This window comes from Copidosoma floridanum, unplaced genomic scaffold (genome assembly GCF_036245765.1).
Source record: "Copidosoma floridanum isolate Cflo_tuat_1 unplaced genomic scaffold, Cflo_Japanese_pri ptg000007l, whole genome shotgun sequence".
Taxonomy (NCBI): domain Eukaryota; kingdom Metazoa; phylum Arthropoda; class Insecta; order Hymenoptera; family Encyrtidae; genus Copidosoma; species Copidosoma floridanum.
Window position 1 is genome coordinate 10905609 of NW_028321884.1, and position 19304 is coordinate 10924912.

Here is a 19304-nt window from a genome sequence, read left to right on the forward strand (position 1 = left end):
GATAAATTTGTAATCATGAAAGTTTACTCTATCGCTACGTATACATTCAACGTTATGGCAATAAATTTTATTCTAATTCAATTAATTATAAAACACAAAACAGCTGTCACTGTTATCACAAAACTTAATTTAATTAAAAAATCAGTAGATGCATCGAAAAATTATGTGAAAGATAATAAATTGATAACACTAAGTGTATGTTACGTTTGTATCCCACTGATACAATACTTATTCAATGTATATCTTCACTTAAAACTTGTGCTGTATGAACTTTCAAAACCGCAATGGATTATTTATGATTTATCACAAGAAATAAGATGTATGATAATAGATGCCATTGTGTTACAGTATATCTTTTTTTGCACTTTTATTAAAGAATCATTTGAAATGATTTCTCATCATCTAAAAAGCACTTTTCAATCGTCTACTAGAGTCACGAGATTGGATTTATTGGATTATGCAAGTGAACGAGAAAAAATACTTACCATAGTGAAATTGCAAAAAAAATACACATTATTAGTTGAAGTATCAAATGAAATAGCCAATTTTTACTCTTTATCAATCTTTTTGTGCATTGGATATTATTTTACAACAATTTTGAGTTGTACTCGCTTTATTATGTCGTCGGTTTTATACATTTTTACTAGAATAGACTTTCTTATACCATTATTAATAACCACTATTTACGTCCTTATTATGCTCTTACTATTAACTAAGTCTACGAGCTCAGTACTCCAACAGGTAATACAAAACTAATTAAAAATTGTTGTTTCATTGCTAATATAAAACTTTTTCTTTTATTCAGACTAAAAATATTCACGACGTATTAGTCAATTGTTTGATGTATAATGATAGTGTGAAATCTAAGACTTTAACATATCAGGTAAGTAAGTAAAGATGGTATATTTTATTTATGAGTAACTAAAAAATTAAAACATTTATTTCAGCTGTTACTATTTTCCTATCGCTGCAAAAGTTCAGAAATTAGATTCGAGGCTTTAGATGTTTTTCGAATAAATGAATATTTGCTTGTCTCGGTAAGTGTTTTCAAATGCTCTTTAATTACATTAAAACATTAAAAATACTATTAGTATGCAGAAATACATGTTTTAAATGACGAGCAAAGTGTACATGATACTACATTTTTAGGTCATCTGTGGCGTTATAACATATGAGGTCATTATACTGCCGGTTTCGAGATAGTTACATAACCATGCTATGGGCAAAAAATCATCGTATGGTTTCTCGCTACGTAATGTTCCAGTGTGGGATTTTTTATAATATTGTATAATATTATATTGCATGACTTTTTCTATATGCGAAGTATGAGTTTTATACTATTGCACACATTCAGTAATTTATAGTATCTAAATGTATATTTGTCTTTGATGAGCTGCTTATGGTTAAAAATTGATTACTATTTCGTTAATGATACCTTTTATAATTGTATGTGATGTAGTTCTGGGCCTTCTGATATATTTAAATGAATTGGAATCGGTAATAAGATAATCACTTGTAGGTACAATAAAAAAGAGAAAAATTAGATGTACACTTTTATGTTTATTTTCCATTCTTTCTGCCATTCTGAAAGGCACTTTCTGGTAAAAAAATACTGGCAAAAAATTGCAGTACATTTTCGTGTCCAAAAAGTATTGTTCTTAAGTCTTCCTATAGATATTTGTATACTGTTCTTAGGTACATTGACAATTTTTTTTTACGAAAGTATAGTGCATTGACTTTATTAGAAAATTTTTTTTGAAGTTCTCTATTATACGTAGTAATACCAAAATTCCCCGCACAAATTTAGAAGAAAAAAATTGCCGTGTAAAGTATATGTGTCCAAGTGTTTTTCATTAATTATTTGAAACACGCAATCAGTTTATTGAGTACATTTCAATAAATATTAGTGTGTTGTTGATTTATGTCGTCTTTCAGTTTTTTACAATAGAAATACATGTCTGAAAAAAATGTTTTTATTTATTTTTTTTTATTTATTCATTAATGACAGTAAAGTTCTAAAACAAAGATATTTAAAATACTTTGTTTACATAAGTTCACAATTTAGGGAAGTGAAAAATGATTACAAAATCAATGTATTACTTTCATGACTCCTCACTTTGTAGCACCTAACGAATTTCAATGTACTCTGCTGTAATTTGCATACTGTTATAAAAGTGTTAATGAATAGAAAGTTGATTTAAAATTATTTTTTAAAAGAATTATCAAAAACCAAAAGACTTAAATTATTTAGTAGAAGAATCAAAAATTTATGTGAAAAATAATAAATGGATATCACGAAGTGCAAGACAGTCTTGTATTCCACTGTTTAAATGTACTAAAAAAGTATTTACAACAATTGAAAATGTAATTTACGTATCTCATGGAGGAAAGTTATTTATTTACTTATTTTTTTTTTTAATTGAATAAAAGGTATCTGTTGTATGATTATAGATATCGTTTTAATGATGTATATATATCTTTTTATAAATTAATTAAAAACTATTCAAAATACAATTTCATATAAAAATCATACTCATGTTTTTTATCGCCATCACAAGTTTGATGTTAGAATACTGATTCATGGCTTGGGTAAATTATTATGTTATAACTAAGTCTTCTTAAAATATTTTTATGGTAATAGACAATATCCCAACGTTATATATTTTCTAAGATATATTGATATTCATTAATAATATTTAATCGGTCAGGACAATGTGCTACGTAATAATAAAACGTAATTTAAAAAGTTTGTTCTCAAAAGTTTATGATTATTGATGATAAACTATAAACACTAATTACCAAACCAAACTTTTTATAATTTTCTAATAGAAAATTAAATTTTAAACAACAAAGTTTGACATCATACACATCTTCACGCATTATATTAGGATTTAAATGGCGCCTTTTCCACTCATCACCTGGCATCCCCATAACTCTTCAGAAAATGTGGAAAAATTCGTCTATTTTCTTCATATTAAGTTTTTAATGTTTCTGTACTACTATTAAGCATTCAATAATTTGATTTTTCTCAGCAAAGACCTCTGTGGCTTCTTAATATTATCATCAAAGTGGTGAAATGAAACAAGCTCTAATGAAAAAACGTATTTATTTATACAAAAATCCGTATCAACTCTTTTATGTACAAATCGTAATTCGAAAAATGTTTTACTTTACAAAAGCCAAAGACAGATTGCACAAATCTTCATTCTTCAAATGCCCAAGAATGGCTTCCAAACACGGATCCGGCAAATCTTGTTCAATGATGTACAATAAATACTCCTTCGACGAGTCAAAAACGATCGATCTCAGCAGACCCTTCAAAAATTGCCTAACGATTATATTTCCGTACAAATGAAACTTTAGCCGAGGAATTGACCTAATAGCCCGTCTAAAGTCCTCGTTTTTCACCCTCACTGCGATTTCGTTGACACCAAGGAACATCAAATCGTAAAAAGACGCGTACCTATCGACCCACGTGCTCTGCAACCGTTCGATTTCATCTTTACAACGCTCTACATGAGCTCGGCAGTGACGTGACATGGAATTAAGGACATCGGACCTCAGAAACTGCCGTCTCACGCGGTTCTCAATCGGGAAGCCCGCAATCTCGAGCTTGACCACATGTTCGAAGACGATATTCAACTTTTCTCTGTTAAAAAGCATCGAATTCTCGGACGTCAAAAACGCCAGGTTTATCCGGTTGATGTCGCTAAAGTCTAGAAGTCGACGCAGATCTGCGATACTACAGTTCTCCAAATGCCGGACCTTCGAATCTCTGGCCAAGTATCGCAGCATCAGTAGCTCATTACTGCAATTGATGTCCAGTTCCTCCTTGCGCTCGAGCATCAGCGCGATTATGTCAAGGAAGTTCTCCATGTCGGAGAACTCAAAGCTGCAATTGACCATGACGTCTTTCCTTGGCACTTTGTAGTGAAAAAAACTCACGCTGTCCATGGAAGCGTAGTAGTCGAGGAGTGTTCTAACGATGTGAACGTAATACGAAGATATGGCCAGCTGGAGTGGTGTCTGTCCATTAGCGTTCTTCGCGTCTGAATCCGCGCCGTACTGGAGCAGCGAGTCCACAATTTCAGCTTTGTCCTCGTCTCCAAGGTCCTTGTCTTTCGTGTGCATCGAACCGATGTAATTGGTGAACAATCTCTTGCCATCTATCACTAGATGTATCAACGTCTCTTTGGACTCGTTGGCGAATTTGACGTCGGCGCCGTTCTCCACCAGAACGTAGAACTTCTCCTTCTGCACGATCTTGAACTCCTTCAACAGACCCTTCCACGTTGAATCCTGGACGTCCATTTTGTCCCCGATCGCGCTCCTAATCCCGTCAAAGTCAGACTTGAAGGTGTGGAACAACGGTGGGGTGTTGTTGGCGTCCAACGCGTCCACCTCCCCGCCGTACCTCAGCAACAGCCTGACAATGTCCAGCTGGTCGTTTTTACCCTTGACGAAATGCACGAGGTCGTCCACGCTCTGGAGATCCTCGTTGCCGATGGCTTCGCAGATTCGCTTGTAATTGTACCGGCACGCCAAGTGGAGCGGCGTTCGCTTGTACCTGTCCCTGGCGTTGACGTTGGCACCGTATCTAAGCAGCAACTCGGCCACCTCGAAGTTCTCGTACTTGACGGCCAGGTGCAACGGCCGGTAGAACACGTAGTCCCTGCCGTAGAAGCACTTCTCCAGGTAGACGTTGGCGTTGACGCCCCGCTGGAGGAAGGCGTGGGCCACTTGCCAGTTGTTCCTTACGCAGGATATGTGGAAGTGGGACAGACCGTACACGGTGAATGGGTTGACGGAGCCGTCGCACCGCTGCAGCAGCAGATCGATCATCTTCCTGTTCCGCATTTCGAAGGCCATGTGCAGGGGCGTCTGTTTCAGGGCGTTGAGACTGTTGACCTCGGCACCGGCCGACAATAGAACTCTCGCGGTTTGGAGATCGTTGGCGAACACGGCCACGTGCAACGGGCTCTCGGACCCTTTGTCCAGCTCGGGTATGTTGATTGGGCAGCCCTCGTTCATCAGCCACATGATGGAGCCCCTGTCCTTGTGCAAGATTGCGTCTTTCAGGGACTCGTATCTTGACTCGTAGTCGTCGTCGTCGTAGCGGTATCTTTGGTGGTTTACCGGGTTGTCGGTCCGGTAATTGTGCTGAGCGGGGGACACAAAGTTGCTGCTCATTGTGTTTGTTTCAGTTGCAATTGCTATCGATGATCTGTTGCAGGTGATGGAGAAAGGATTGCGCGATCATTTGTACGTGCCGTCATTGGTGAGCTTTGATTTTTGCTAGTACGTCAGTTCTGAAATAAATGTGAGTGCAGTGAGTGTCATTTGTTGAATCAATTCTATTAGTGGAATCGTAAGGAAATAGTCACCATTGAAGTAAGAGGTGGTAGTTGCAAGGAGTGGAGTTTTACGTTCGAAGTTTTTGTTTGAAACACGTATGGCTACAGAAAGGGTTTTCCTGTTTTTTAACAGAGCAGCAATGCATGAAATCGATATTTATGTTGGTAAACTACTTTTGAACCTGATATTAATAGTCTAACTAGAGGTTGTCTCGACTTCTCAATTTCAACAAATTGAATTAGAAATTAGCTTCAAACCTTAAATTTTCGGTTAAAATCAACGTAAAAATCAGTAAAAAAATATTTTTACGACACCACACCTGCATTGTTTAGTGTAGATACAATACACGTATTATAATAATATTAAATAAATCATGGAAATTTGGTTTCGTGGTGAAAAAAAATTTATCATAGACGGCGTATTTGGATTGAGTAAGAAAATTGAAAGTGTGAAAGTAATAACGTTTACATTTTTCGGAAAACTGAGTGTTGGTCTCTTGAAAGTTATAAAAAATCCATAGCAATTAAGCACTTTACTGAAAAAACATATGAATTTTTTAAAAAATGTATAAAATTTAATTAAAATTGTTTTTTCTTCTTTTTAAACTGAATACAAAATTTTTTTTTAATTATTAACATATTAAAGTAGTCTTTTGTAAAGTACTTATTTGTCTTATGAGTTTTAAGACCTTTTTTCTTCGTAAACAATTTAGACATGTTTGACCAATGCAATAAAAGTTAAGATAAAATGAACAATTTAAAAAAAAAAAGAAATTATGCATATCGATAGTATATTTTTTTTTATTTTTAATGTTATCACAGTTAGTATTGAACTACTCTCTTTTGTAGTCAATCATAAAATTATTCACACATTAGTTACAGTTGAAAAATATTGATTTGTTTTAAAGTTACATGGGGTGTACAAAATAACCAAAATAACATTTAATAAAATCTTACAAAGTTTAAATGGAAAGATTCAAAAATAATATAAAAATATTTTTGAATGGTACTTTTCAAAGTAATTAATTAATTTTATCATTAAATTAACGATTTAAAAAATTGATACAAATAAAAAAAAAAGATTTACTCGTGAAAAAAACCATACGAAGTTTAACTATATATCAATACAAATAAAACTTCAGTTTTACTCTTTTGATAAAAATTCACCGATTTTTTAAAAATACTTTGAGAGATCTTTTTTGAACTTATAAAGATTAGAGTTACAACAGCTGAAATTTCGATTAACGATAAAAATTAGTAAAAAACACCAATGAGTTTAACAAAATGACTCGCATTACGTAAGTATGAGAAATTCATCAAAATTATCAACATCACCTATATTTTAGTTATATTTTTTTTCTTGGAAAAAATATGGCATAATGTGCTTACTATTTTATAAAATTAAATATAGTATTATCTGTGGCAATTTAGGTTTTGTATTAATTAAGACACTAGTTACTTGTATCTCTAAATATGATTCATTCATATACGGATATTTAAAATTTTATACGACATTGAAAAAGCAAGAAAAATCTTTTTCGTTCAATTTCTCATGCGCGAATTTGTTTTGTACACAAATAAAAACAAAACTTTGTACCCAAGCTTTTTAAACTCGTAATTTCTATATTTCATACGAGTACTGCCTGATGGTACCTGTTGCATTTCGATCGTTAAATTATTATTCAAGCAATGGACGTAGCTTAAAAAAAAGCAACACAAACTAATTTATCGATCTGAGTCATGGCTAACATTCGTGACTATAATTATACGCCTAAGGTCAAGTTCCGAGCAATAATATAGATATACTGTTAAACAATCAGTGGAGGCGCACGTGTTTAAACTGCAACCTGTATCAATAAAGGCGTTTAAAATGTTATGAACCGAAGAAATTATAAAAACAATAAACAAAACTGAAAGCTATATTGCATGAAACTCAAGTTCAGAACTCAAATATTTGGTTATCTTTTAGTTTTCAATGTATTGTCAAATGGTACGCCATTAACGTTTTTATAAACAAGAATGCAAACCACATGTATTATTCGCTAAAGTTTATATCACCTAGTTTTGTAATTTACGATTTGTAATAAACTTGTGATGGTAGAAAATTACAAAAAAAAAATTTACTTTAAAAAATGTCACAAAAAACACGGAAAAATGTCATTAAAAAAACTTTTCATTCCAGAATTTAAAAAATACATGATGATTTTATTTAGTTTTAGTCGTCAAGTAACACATGAATCATTTCGGACAAATATTACATGTGTTAACACGAATGAAAAAATACGGTCAGGTGAAAAATGGTAAAGTGTAGTACACAGTGTTACGAGGGGGGAAATGGGAGGCAAGTGTTTGGAAAAATTATTGTCTTACGTAAGCTTCGAGACGCAAAAGCATCTTATTCGGGGCAGGATTACAATAAAAATAAATGGTCTCGATGACAGCCGCCAGGCAGCGCGCGTCTTACCGAGTATATAAATTAAAATTTAATGAATCGCTCGCGATGATGCGCTATGTATGTATATGACCTGTACGCCCTCGTCTTTGAGTTTCGGAGGGTATATAATGTGCTTTGCGAAAGTCGAAGCTAGCGCTGATTTTTTTTTTTTTTTTTTTGTTATTGTTTTTTTGTGTTATTGGGTCGGTTTACCAAACTTTAATTTTTTAGTAAAGCGAAAAATTTTTTTTTCAAATTCATCGGATATGGACCTTTATTGCGCTTGTGTGCTGAAGCGGCAAATAATTGACTAAAAAATGTTAACTGAATCAAGTTTAAACAATTTGTTTATTTTGTTGTACATTAACCTATTTTTTTCAAAGATGATTACAAAATTTTACACGAACTGGAGAAACTTCAAGTTTTCAAATTTAATTATTTGTGCTACATTCGATATAGAGAGAACGATTTGACATCTCGATGTTGATGATCGTTTCGTCGATAATAATTGAACTGCTGTGATCTTTTCACAGATTCAAATAATTTGATCAATAAATTTTACTATAAAAATTTTAATTAGAGAAAAACAAAAGTTGAATGATCGTGATTTAATTGACAAAAGAATTTTATGATTCTTGAGGTTAAATTGTTTTTAAATTAATTATGGGTATATTTCTAATATACTTCTCCTTAAGGTTTACTTTATACATATTTTTATTACTAATTATTGGCTTATGTAACTACTCACACGTATCAGTTGGCATTGATTTTTCTTAAACAAAAGGAATTGTTTCTCAATAAATTCCATGTTTCTTACAAGTAACGTTGTTGGTCAATCATGCAATACCATAAATTATTTTCGTTTAATTGATATTTTTTTAAAACTAGTAGTACTCATAAATTATAAATATATACTTGTTTAACAGCTTATTCTTTGAAACATTACTTGCAATTCGCATATATAGTAATACACAACTTGATATATGTATCCTTCCTATCCATCACAATTGCAAAAACTTACTGTTAATCTAACAAATTTTTCTCTCGTACATAAATACTATACTGCGAACTTTCTGCTGTGGAATTAAAAAGATTCATCCTTTTACACGAACAAAGGAGTAGCTAAACAATACGTTAATATGTAAGCTTTGAAAAAAGTAAAAAAAACACAATAAATAAACAAAATCTCGTTCGCTGGTGCGGAAGAATCATTTTATAATTTTGAAATTCTCGCTCAGTGTTTCTTCAAAAATGGCGGCTCTTACAAACTCTCTGTACACTGCCTATCTCTGTCAACTCTGACTCTACTAACTCTACATATTGATATATATAGGTACACGCCCGGACTGTGGCGCCCCCAACGTGCGTTTATCATTCGAAAAACAAGCTGATGGTGATATGATGGTGGCCTAGAGAGAGAGAAAAGAGGAGGACCTAAAAAAAAAAGGTGCGACGTGAGAAAAAAAACGGGAGAGCGAAAGGTGCCGTTTCGTCCGCGCGCGTTGCGTGTGTGTGTATGTGTTCATCTTTTTCCTTTCTTAACGGCGTAACCTGTGCGTATAATACTTGTCAGTAATACATATTTATCAAGTCAAAGAGGTGCAGTCTCAGGTGGCCCTCAGGCCGCGGGCGAAAACACGAGCATCGTCGCGCGTCGTTGTAGCAGCAGTTCCAGTAATAACCCTGTATATACATCACGCACACACACATTTCTCTGCGTGCGTGACTGCGTGCAGCAGTGCGTTGCGTGTCCGATACTTGGGCAGCTCTCCCCTCGCCCTACCTTGCCCCCTGTTCTCGTCGCGCTATAATAGTTTGGCTCTCTCTCTCTGCGAGTGCGAGACGAAAGGGAGCACCGAGAAAGATATATACTTAGCCAAGGAGAGCCTTGGCCCCTTGTGGCGCGCGAGCTGCGCTAAGTATACGGCTAGAGCGGAGCCGTCCAGGAGGAGAAGAAACGAGCCTCTGCATGTAGAGCCCGCGGGCGATCCGGAGCTCCAGGCGGTGTGTGTGCGGTGTGTTAGTTCTCCTTTTCCGTCCAAAGTCCGAGGAGGAAGAAGGGAGAAGCCGCGCAACAAATTGCAAGAGCAAGAAGAGCAGCAGCCCAAAGAAGAATTGAGCCAAGAGATGGTCCAGCTGTACGCAGGCCGTCCAGTCTGCATTGGTTAGCTCCGTCTAACCCTAGCTCACCCAGGAGAGGGTTTTGCGCAATAAACACGCGAGAAGATACGTGTAGGCTCAGTGTGTTGTAGCGAGGAATACCATTGTCGTCGCCGTCGTCGTCTGCGCGCGCGTGTGTGTGTGCGTGTGAGATGCTGTGTGTCTGTGCTATGCGTGTGTGGACTGTGGTGCGTTGCCTATTTGGTATTGCCGTTTATGTTACATTATCCACAGCATAGCACATCACCGTATTGGCAGAGCAGTATAGCGGCGATAGGCCGTAGGGCTAGGAAAAAAAAAAAATAAAAAAAAAAATAAAACACGAGTCGACCCACGTCATCGGGAGGAGCCTCTTCTTCGAGTGAGTTGCCCACCCTCTCCCCCTCCCCTTTCGCCTGGAGCTAAGAAGGAGAAAGTGGAAGACAAGCAATCCGCTGGAGACCACCAAAAAAACCACGACGACGAGGACGAGAGCTGTGGTTGCTGCCAAGACGGCCAAGACGACGACGACGACGAGTGGCACAATGGAGCTGCGCGTCGGCAACAAGTTCCGGCTTGGCCGCAAAATCGGCAGCGGCTCCTTCGGCGACATATATCTTGGTAAACTGCCCCTAATCTTCCGCTTATATTTTATTTTATTTTATTCGCCGTTTTCTAATCGACATGGTTCTTGTTTCGTTTCCGGATTTCAGGCACAAACATTTCCACCGGGGAAGAGGTCGCTATCAAATTGGAATGCATCAAAACGAGGCATCCACAGCTCCATATAGAATCCAAATTTTACAGAATGATGCAAGGTGGAGGTGAGACTTGGAAACATTTTTGGGTCTGTTAGTCTTTCAACTCCTTTTGTTGCTTCATTGATTATTGTTTGTGTTCGTACAGTTGGAATACCCACCATAAAGTGGTGTGGATCAGAGGGTGACTACAATGTCATGGTGATGGAGCTCCTGGGTCCCTCGTTGGAAGATCTCTTTAACTTTTGTTCTCGACGCTTCTCGTTAAAGACTGTTCTACTGCTTGCCGATCAGCTGGTAAGTTTGCTCTCTATAATGTTGCGGCGTTACTCTCAAGCACGATGTATTTTGACAAATCCAAAAGTTAGTGCCCCCCTCTCCTCGATTTTAATATTAATAGTACTGGTGCATGTGTAATATTATCAAAGTTGCGCTCCACTTACCGAGCTCTCCAAGTGGGTCATTTTGACACTTTAATTTCTTTTTTCTTTAAAATTAAACAAAGATAAAAATTAGTTTGATAAATTTAGTCTGGAATTTTGGTAGTTGAGAACGTACCTTAATTGTATCCAGCTATTTTTGCTGGGTAAACGATTTTTAAAAAACACTTTCTTCAAAAGAAACAAAAATGAACCACATCTTTGATAAATATAGAACTGTTAAATATAGATTCGTCAGCGAAGAAAACAAAGTTGTATTTTCCGTTACACCTATAATATATTATCAGTACTACTTATCCAAGTTTGAAGAAACATTCAATTAGGCCCGTTATCGTTGTTGATAAACAATTTTTATCAAATATAACAAGTTAAAACTTGACTTTCTAAGAATCCCTGACTTTTTTTGAAATAAAAGCTTCCAGCAAAGTAAAGTTTCCACGTTTATTTTATAAAATCATCCTCTCATTTATTACGAGCAATCGACACAGCTATTGACCTCATGAGATGCATCACAGCCACATTCATAAATCATATCAACGCTATCGTTATAGGCACTAACATTTTCATTTGTTATACGTAATCAGCAATTAAAGTCTTGGATATTGTTTACGTTTACCATACTTATGAATAACAAAATTTTTTTTCTTTTTTTACAGATCAGTAGAACGGATTACATACACAGTCGTAGTTTTATCCATCGAGATATCAAACCGGATAATTTTCTGATGGGGCTGGGAAAAAAAGGCAATCTTGTGTACATTATAGACTTTGGACTGGCGAAAAAGTATCGTGATGTGCGAACCAATACGCACATACCCTACCGGGAAAACAAAAATCTAACTGGCACGGCCAGGTCAGGCATACTCATTTATACCATATTCAAGCTAACCGTTTCTACTTTCAACGCGAGTAATGCTCATTGCTATTCCATACATTGCAGATACGCAAGCGTAAACACACATCTAGGAGTGGAACAGTCGCGAAGAGACGATCTCGAGTCGTTGGGCTACGTGCTCATGTACTTTAACAGAGGCAGTCTTCCCTGGCAGGGACTCAAGGCTGCCACAAAGAGACAAAAGTACGAGCGCATCTCGGAAAAGAAAATGTCCACGCCGACCGAGGAGCTGTGCAAAGGCTATCCAGGTAAGTGAACACCCAGAAAAGGAACTGGAAATGATGATCTCTACACATTGTGGGCGGTTAATCGATCACACTTGGCTAACATTGCAGGCGAATTCGCAAAGTACCTGAGATACTGCAAGGAGTTGCGATTCGAGGAAAAGCCCGACTACTCGTACCTACGTCAACTGTTCCGTACCCTGTTCCACAGTCAAGGCTTCACGTACGACTACGTGTTCGACTGGAACATGCTTAAGTTTGGCAACGCGAGGCAGCCAGCCGCGTTGCCCCTTGCCCAGCAGCAACAGCAACACTCGGCAGCGGCGGCAGCTGCAGCGGCCGCAGCAGCAGCAGCGCATTCACAACAGGTGCCGAACAACTCCGCGGGCCTCGGCAACAACGAGCAGGAGCACCGATCGAGGTCAGTATTCCGGCGTGCCGCACCTGCGCCGCCGGCACGGCATTAGTTATCTCTAGCGTGGGTCCAGTGCTCGCGAGGACGGGGAGAACGAAACTTGTCTGTTGATGCTTCTCTCCGTCTTGCGAGCGAGAGTGAGAGGATCGGGAAAAAGAGTGAGCTGTGTCTGTTGTGCGTATGTGAGTGTACGAGGGTAGCGCAATCAGCGCACGTATACACAAACACACCACAGGTCTTTTGATGATGCAATAAAATCAGCAGGAAAGCGACGACGAGCGTTCCCTGCAACGAACGTCCCTTGTGTGTTTATAAATAGTTTGGTCATCTCTCGGTTAGTGCGAGATAAGCGAGATCGAGAGAGAAAAACGCTCTGCCATCTTCTTCTATTCTCGGCGGCAACCCCTTCTTCTTCTACCACTACTTCGCTGTCACGCACTACCTCTTCTTCGTCTGTGCCTCAGACTTGCGCTCGAGAGAGTTACGTGCCAATCGAGATGAGTATCTTGCAAGACTTTTGTTTTTTTTTTTCTCTCCCCTTCTGGCTTTTATCACATGAGACTCTCCTTGCAAGATCCCTGCATTGGAAGATTCACAAGAAAAATATATTTCACATAACAGTATGTGTACTTTAAATTGACCGATAACAAAAACAAAATGTTTGCTCATTGTTGCCGTAATTTATTTCCATACCTTTTTTTTGTTTTTGTTTTTGTTTTTTCTTTTTTCATTCTTTTTTTTTTTCCACACCATGCTTTAATTCATGATTTTTCATTGTTTTTTTTTTTTTTTTTTTTTCTAGTTAATGGATTCTCTGATACATTATAGTTACAAATAATGATCTTAACGATTTTGTCATAACATCATTAACAAAGTTATTTCAATTTGTTAAAGGGTTGCTTTCATCTAGACTGGAGTGAAATGTATAAATAAACTTTATGTACATTATACTGGTTCTCAGTCGTAAATGTAATTTTCACTAAAATAAGCTATATGTATTGAATTTTACAACTTTTCATGTAAGAGCAAGTTAATGGTGGCTTAATTTTTTTCTATCATATTTAACAAGTTGTTGTGTTTATTTGATGCATTTCGAATCGCGAGCGACTGTAATAATGACTAATACGAATTTCGTGCAACTTGTTGTGTTCCATGAATAGCACTGTAAAAATAACGCAAAAACCAGTTTAATGGAATTTTTGTAAAATATAACAAAAATAAACAAAAGTAGTTAAGTTAAGATCTCTGGATAAGCAACCCTCGAATCAACTTGTTGTTTTTACTATCACAAATATCATGTTCACGAATTATGTGTACTGTAAAATAAAGCAAAGTGTGTTAAAAAACCAAGTCATAACATAAATAGAAGATTAAATCATAAAACAAGCATTTCTTTTTTTATTTGTCTTACAATTTCCACCCCCTTTATTTTTTATCCATTTGTTCTTCATCAAGTCGTTATTATCATACATCTTCACGTTTTATTCATAAATTTTTCTCACGAATTCCATCTCGAGTTTCATACTTTTCATCGCAGAGGAATCCAACTTACGTATAAGAAAAAAAAAAGAAAAAGAAAAAAAAATGAAAATAAAGTAATCAATGCTAAGAAAATTTTATTAAATCATCACAAGAGAAAAATACCGTGGTGTTAAGACACGCGCCCTCGAGTGTTTGAAGAATGCGAGGTTCTCATCGTTGCACCGAGTCGCTGAGTATAAATACTTAATAACAAAAGAAGAGAGTGAATGAACGAGCGATAATTATGTATAGAGTGTGCGTTGACCTCGTCAACATTTCAGGCCGTACACACGCCAGTGCCTAGCGAACGCGTCGTCAGGAGTCATCGGTGGAGTTGGCGCGGGTCTCGTCGGGACCTCGGGCCGTAGTCGGCAGCAGCAGCACCAGCAGAACAAGTACAGCGGCGTCGTGGACGGCGTTTTGGACGTGGCGCGAGGAAACGCCGAGCAAATCGTCGGTGACTCCACGGCGCCCGACAAAAGCGAGCTCCAAGGTAAACTTGCTTCGCAAACAAGCCTCACTACAACTCACACTACTACAGCTCCGAACGCAGTGGCGTACAGGTCATCACCGGTCACTCCGATGAAGCAGCAGCAGCAGCAGCAGTTACCACCTGCACCCACTTCCTCGCAGACTCCGAACCACAATAATAGTCACAGTAATAATAATGATAATAATAAAAATAATAACAATAATAGCCTTCGTTGCGCCACCGCCGTCGCCACCAACGCTGGTATGGGCAAGCCACCCCTTACGGGAGCACCCTGTCACTTTAGCACTTTCAAGTCGTCCAACCTTGCCGGTGGCGGCGGTTGTGGTGTCGTTCTCGTAAGCCGCTCTACGGCTACCCCGTGCGGCCTTCTCGAGCAACAAGCAAACTCACTCGACCTCGCGAGCCTTAGTCTGGGACGTCAGCGCGACGAGTACAACCACTCGACGAGCCCTAGACCCGAGCAACAGCAGCAGCAGCAGCAACAACAGCAACAACAACAGTCGCAACAGTCGCCCCGTTCCTTCCAACAGCAACAGCAGCGCGTACATGAGCACACAGATCCTGAGCAGCGCCAACATGACAAGCAGACGTATTTTTTTCATGGGCATAAAACTGAGAAAGAGCTAGACCTCGAGCACAACTATCATCATCATCAGCATCATCAACAACAACAACAACAGCAGCAACAGCAGCACACTTCCATGAACTGTTTCGGGAGTGTCGAGCGCAGGCAGCACCAGCAGCAGAACCAACGACCGTTGTCGGGCAACGTCGAGTTCACGGAGAAGGAGGGCGAGATCTTTCGCAAGAGCAGCAACGACCTTCTCGAGGAGCAGGCGAGCTCGTCCTCGGTCCTGCGCAGGCGCAACCTGTCGTCCTTCCGTTCTCGCGAGAAAGCCCACAAGTACAATTACAAGAGCCTCGAGTCGCTGGACCGAGCCTGGGCCTCGCCCGTCGTCCCCGGGGAGGCTCGCAGTCTCGATCTGTTGCCGGACGAGCGTTGCGAGTCGGCGCTCGCGACACCGATCAAGCACAGGAAACAGAAGAGCCTCGACTCAACGGGCAAACAGAGCCCGGCCAGGCCCAGCATTCTCCAGAGGATCGGTCGTAGTTTTCATTTTTTAGCCAAGCCGCCGCGCGAGCGGACCGCGCGAGAGCTAGTCGCCACTAGCGCTAAGCCGGAGTCGAGCCCTGGCGACAGCAACAGCGCCACCCCGCCGCTCGCAGGCGTTCAAAACAACGGGGAGGATTTTTTTGGCCGAGCCTCGCCGCGAACTGACGGCGAGCCCGACCCCGGCGACGATTCCCAGACGACCTGTCTGGAGGACCAGGAGCACCGACATCAGCAACAGGCGAGCCTGCTCGGCAGCAATAGCGCCAACAAGGATAGTCTGGAGATCGGCTACTCGATCAGCCAGCTGGGCAGGCTGTGCAAGCAGCACCAGGTGGATAAGTGCGAGCACAACGGCGAGCAGAGCTGGGATCGGTGCTTAGGCTGGATTAAAAAGGTGGATCTGGACTCGATCAGCGACTCGTCGCTGGGGCACTCGAAGCCTCAGGGCAAGCTGGACATACTCAAGGGCATACTGTTCGACATATTTGTCTGCATCTGCGTCTGAGATGCTGCTACTGCTGCTCGCGGTCACTACTGTCACCTGAGTCCGAGACTCTTGACAGAGATCTTTCTTTTCTTTTTTGTTTTGTTCCCTCTTAGGATTGATGTAACTACTATTACTATAATTATCACCATTGTAACGTGTTTTTGTTTTTCCTGTACGTGATGTCCCCTCGACTAAGGCTATTGTTGGTTTAAAAAAAAAAAGAAGAGGAGAAAAACAGTTCATGCATATTACGATTAAGGCTAGCTAATACCATTTCATTAGTTTATTAAATACTCAAACATGGTCATTCTCCGTGTTGCATACGTACACTTGAAAAAAGACAAACAAAAAAAATGATTTACAAGTGTCACTTGGTTGTCATGATTTTACGTGTTAATCATTATCATAACTATTATACCATATTATATTATAATTGTTACACTTCTGTGCGCGATGCTCTTGCATCCGTAAATTATACTCAAACCTGTAATATTATGTAATATTGTGTTAGTGAAAAGCTGAAACCGGACGAGGCGGCGTTAACAGTACGGTTTAGGTGAAATGTGTTGCCTGATAAGTGATTGGCCTTCTGTGTGCTCCCATGTACGCCTCGGCACGTGTGGACTTTTGTCGATTAATCGACGAAGCGTTGCAAAACTATTATTATTTTCTTGGAATTGAATCCGTTGGTCTTTCTCCTTGACCAAGGAAGACAAGTCTTTGTTTAGAATTTTTTTTTTTATACATTAGTTGTTCCACTTTTAACAAACTTTGTACTGCCAACCGAGTCATTTACTAACACGAGTGCCCAACTATTCCAGAGACTGAACGCGCGAAAAATGCAATTTTTAGAACTAATCATACACAATGCCTACTTAAAGGTCAAACCCAAAAGTCTGATGAAATGGTTCTTATATATGTTTTGCGATCTATTTCAATTTCACCCCGTGCGCAATCAAGTAACTACGGTGCATTTAAGATTTCTCACCGAAATTTTTTCCTCCACTTCTCGTATCGTATACTTACACGTGATCTTTTGCGGATTTTTGTACAGTCAAGCCTTTTTTATTTGTAACTTGTACACCTACCGGTTAAGTGCGAGAACGAAAGTCATTCTCCCCCTTTTTTTCCCGTTTACCAAAGTTTAAGATATACGTATTGTAACCCATACACACACACAAAATAGTCAAACGCATATACACTGATCGAGTGTGCTTATTTTACATTTTCTCTTTTGCAAACTAAAAAAGCCGCTGTGCTTCTGATTTGGTCTCGCGCTCACTCGCGTACGTATCCTTGAGTATAATATATAAGTACGAGCGTCGAAACAAAAGGGATCACGTTTTTTGTTGTTTTCTCTTGGGCAATTGCCAGCGAGGTTTTCCTCTCCTCCCACCTTTTTTTGTTTTGTTTTTCCCTCTCAATGAGGAGATCAAAGAAACTATTTACGAATTACATGTGTCATATCGAACCAACTTGCAGTGTGTATAAGAGTGAAGAAGAGCATTTTTAACTTCAGAAAACGCTTTTCGATCATATTTTTGTATAAGGCTACAATGTATACCCGCCACGCAAACATAGCGGGTTGCAATATATTTATATACATCCAGTGAGAGAATGAAAATCGAAATGTTTCCATAAGATTATCATTAATGTCGTATGAAGTATATACTTATTATCGTCACGAATGAAGAAAAAAAAAAAAAAGAAAAAAAAAGCAAGCAAACTAATTTGTCATTGCAACTCGACAGCTTTCTACATATGCTATATACATTCACACACATATATATTTATATGCCCATCGAGTTGTTTTTCCCATCTGTTTTTTATTACTATTATTCTGTTTGGTTTATTCTTTTACCCAAACTTGATTTTTTTTTTTTTGCACTTGAATTATAAACGATGTTTTGTTTCCTTTACCGATTTATAAACATGCTCTTCTTTTTGCCTCATCCACCTAATGTAATCACGGTTTTTTCGTTTTTTTTTTTAATGGTAAATTATAGACTGTTCTTATTATGATGATGCTGAGAAGAAAAAAGTAAAAATAAATGTTTTTCCATTCAAGGACTGGCCTGTTTTTTTATTTATTCACACCACTCATTTCAAAATTTTCTCTCTCACTTGGCTTGAATGGAAAAACCTACGCGATTGATTTATGTTTTTAAAAATAATAATAACAACGATTGTTATGTACATAAAAAAGGCACGTCCGGTTATTTTGCGATTCTTTATTTTATGTTGATAATTCATTTGTTACTTTTAAAGGTAACTTTGTTCATCAAACCCAATCAATAAATATTGGTGAAGAATCCTTGAAAAATCGGATGCCGATTTTTTCGTTTTACATGTTATAAAATCATGTAATTGTTTAATCGTTCGCGTAAATATGTTTTATTCGCATTATAATATTATTATCATTGTCGCCAATTCAATATCGCTTTGTCAACGATTCTAATGTATATATTTTTCTTATATTGTACCCAGAGAAAAGGCTTACGGTAATGCTTACTGTGAATATTGCTTCAAATTTTGGGACGTCATTTCTATTACAATAATGTTAACTTGAGTTTTTGGTAAAGATTAACGCGGTTTGAAGATAAAATTTATCAAAAAAATTGCTAAAATTTTCTGCTGATTATCTTACCACCATGAGTGACTTATTTCGAGTGATATTGCTAACGTGAAAACTTTTATCAACAAAACAAATCAAGTCAATGACCTTTTTGTTGATAAGGATTTTGAAACGAACAGCATACTGGGAAAACTGCCGTATTTTTTGGTAAATTTAACTAAAAACTCTTGAAAAGATTATTTTAACAGAAAACTTGTGGTTTTCACAGTAAAAAATAAAAATACATTGCTCTAGGCCTTTTTCTTTGTGTACATCTTTATCATGAAGCAGCTTTCATTATTTTAATGGCATTAACATTTTCACTATTCAGCTTTAATTCGGTTTTTATTCATACGATTCATATTTTGTTTCGTTAATTTTTCCATTTCAATGGCCAAGCGTGAAAGATCATCCTT

General features: G+C 38.0%; 2 protein-coding genes across 2 annotated transcripts; one reads left to right on the forward strand and one right to left on the reverse strand.

Annotated features, from left to right (window-relative positions):
* Positions 1-3165: 3165 nt before the first annotated feature.
* Positions 3166-7807, reverse strand: LOC106639036 (uncharacterized). The gene is made up of 2 exons (XM_014352466.3): positions 7725-7807; positions 3166-5309 (listed from the first exon to the last, which is right to left on the reverse strand). The coding sequence occupies exon 2, from the start codon at positions 5188-5190 to the stop codon at positions 3166-3168; it is 2025 nt and encodes a 674-aa protein (XP_014207952.2). The 5' UTR covers positions 5191-5309; positions 7725-7807.
* A 1360-nt stretch (positions 7808-9167) lies between these two features.
* LOC106639076 (uncharacterized) lies at positions 9168-18341 on the forward strand. The gene is made up of 7 exons (XM_014352519.2): positions 9168-10548; positions 10641-10751; positions 10834-10982; positions 11782-11978; positions 12066-12268; positions 12356-12665; positions 14462-18341. Exons 1-7 carry the CDS (start codon positions 10473-10475, stop codon positions 16290-16292), a joined length of 2877 nt encoding a protein of 958 aa, XP_014208005.2. The 5' UTR covers positions 9168-10472; the 3' UTR covers positions 16293-18341.
* Positions 18342-19304: the final 963 nt, after the last annotated feature.

Bases quoted from the DNA above. Each gene is read 5' to 3' on its own strand.
- LOC106639036 (XM_014352466.3), bottom strand. From the start codon at position 5,190: ATGAGCAGCAACTTTGTGTCCCCCGCTCAGCACAATTACCGGACCGAC.
- LOC106639076 (XM_014352519.2), top strand. From the start codon at position 10,473: ATGGAGCTGCGCGTCGGCAACAAGTTCCGGCTTGGCCGCAAAATCGGC. The intron at 10,752-10,833 runs GTGAGACTTGGA...GTGTTCGTACAG, and splicing joins CAGAATGATGCAAGGTGGAG to TTGGAATACCCACCATAAAG. The intron at 11,979-12,065 runs GTCAGGCATACT...CATACATTGCAG, and splicing joins AATCTAACTGGCACGGCCAG to ATACGCAAGCGTAAACACAC.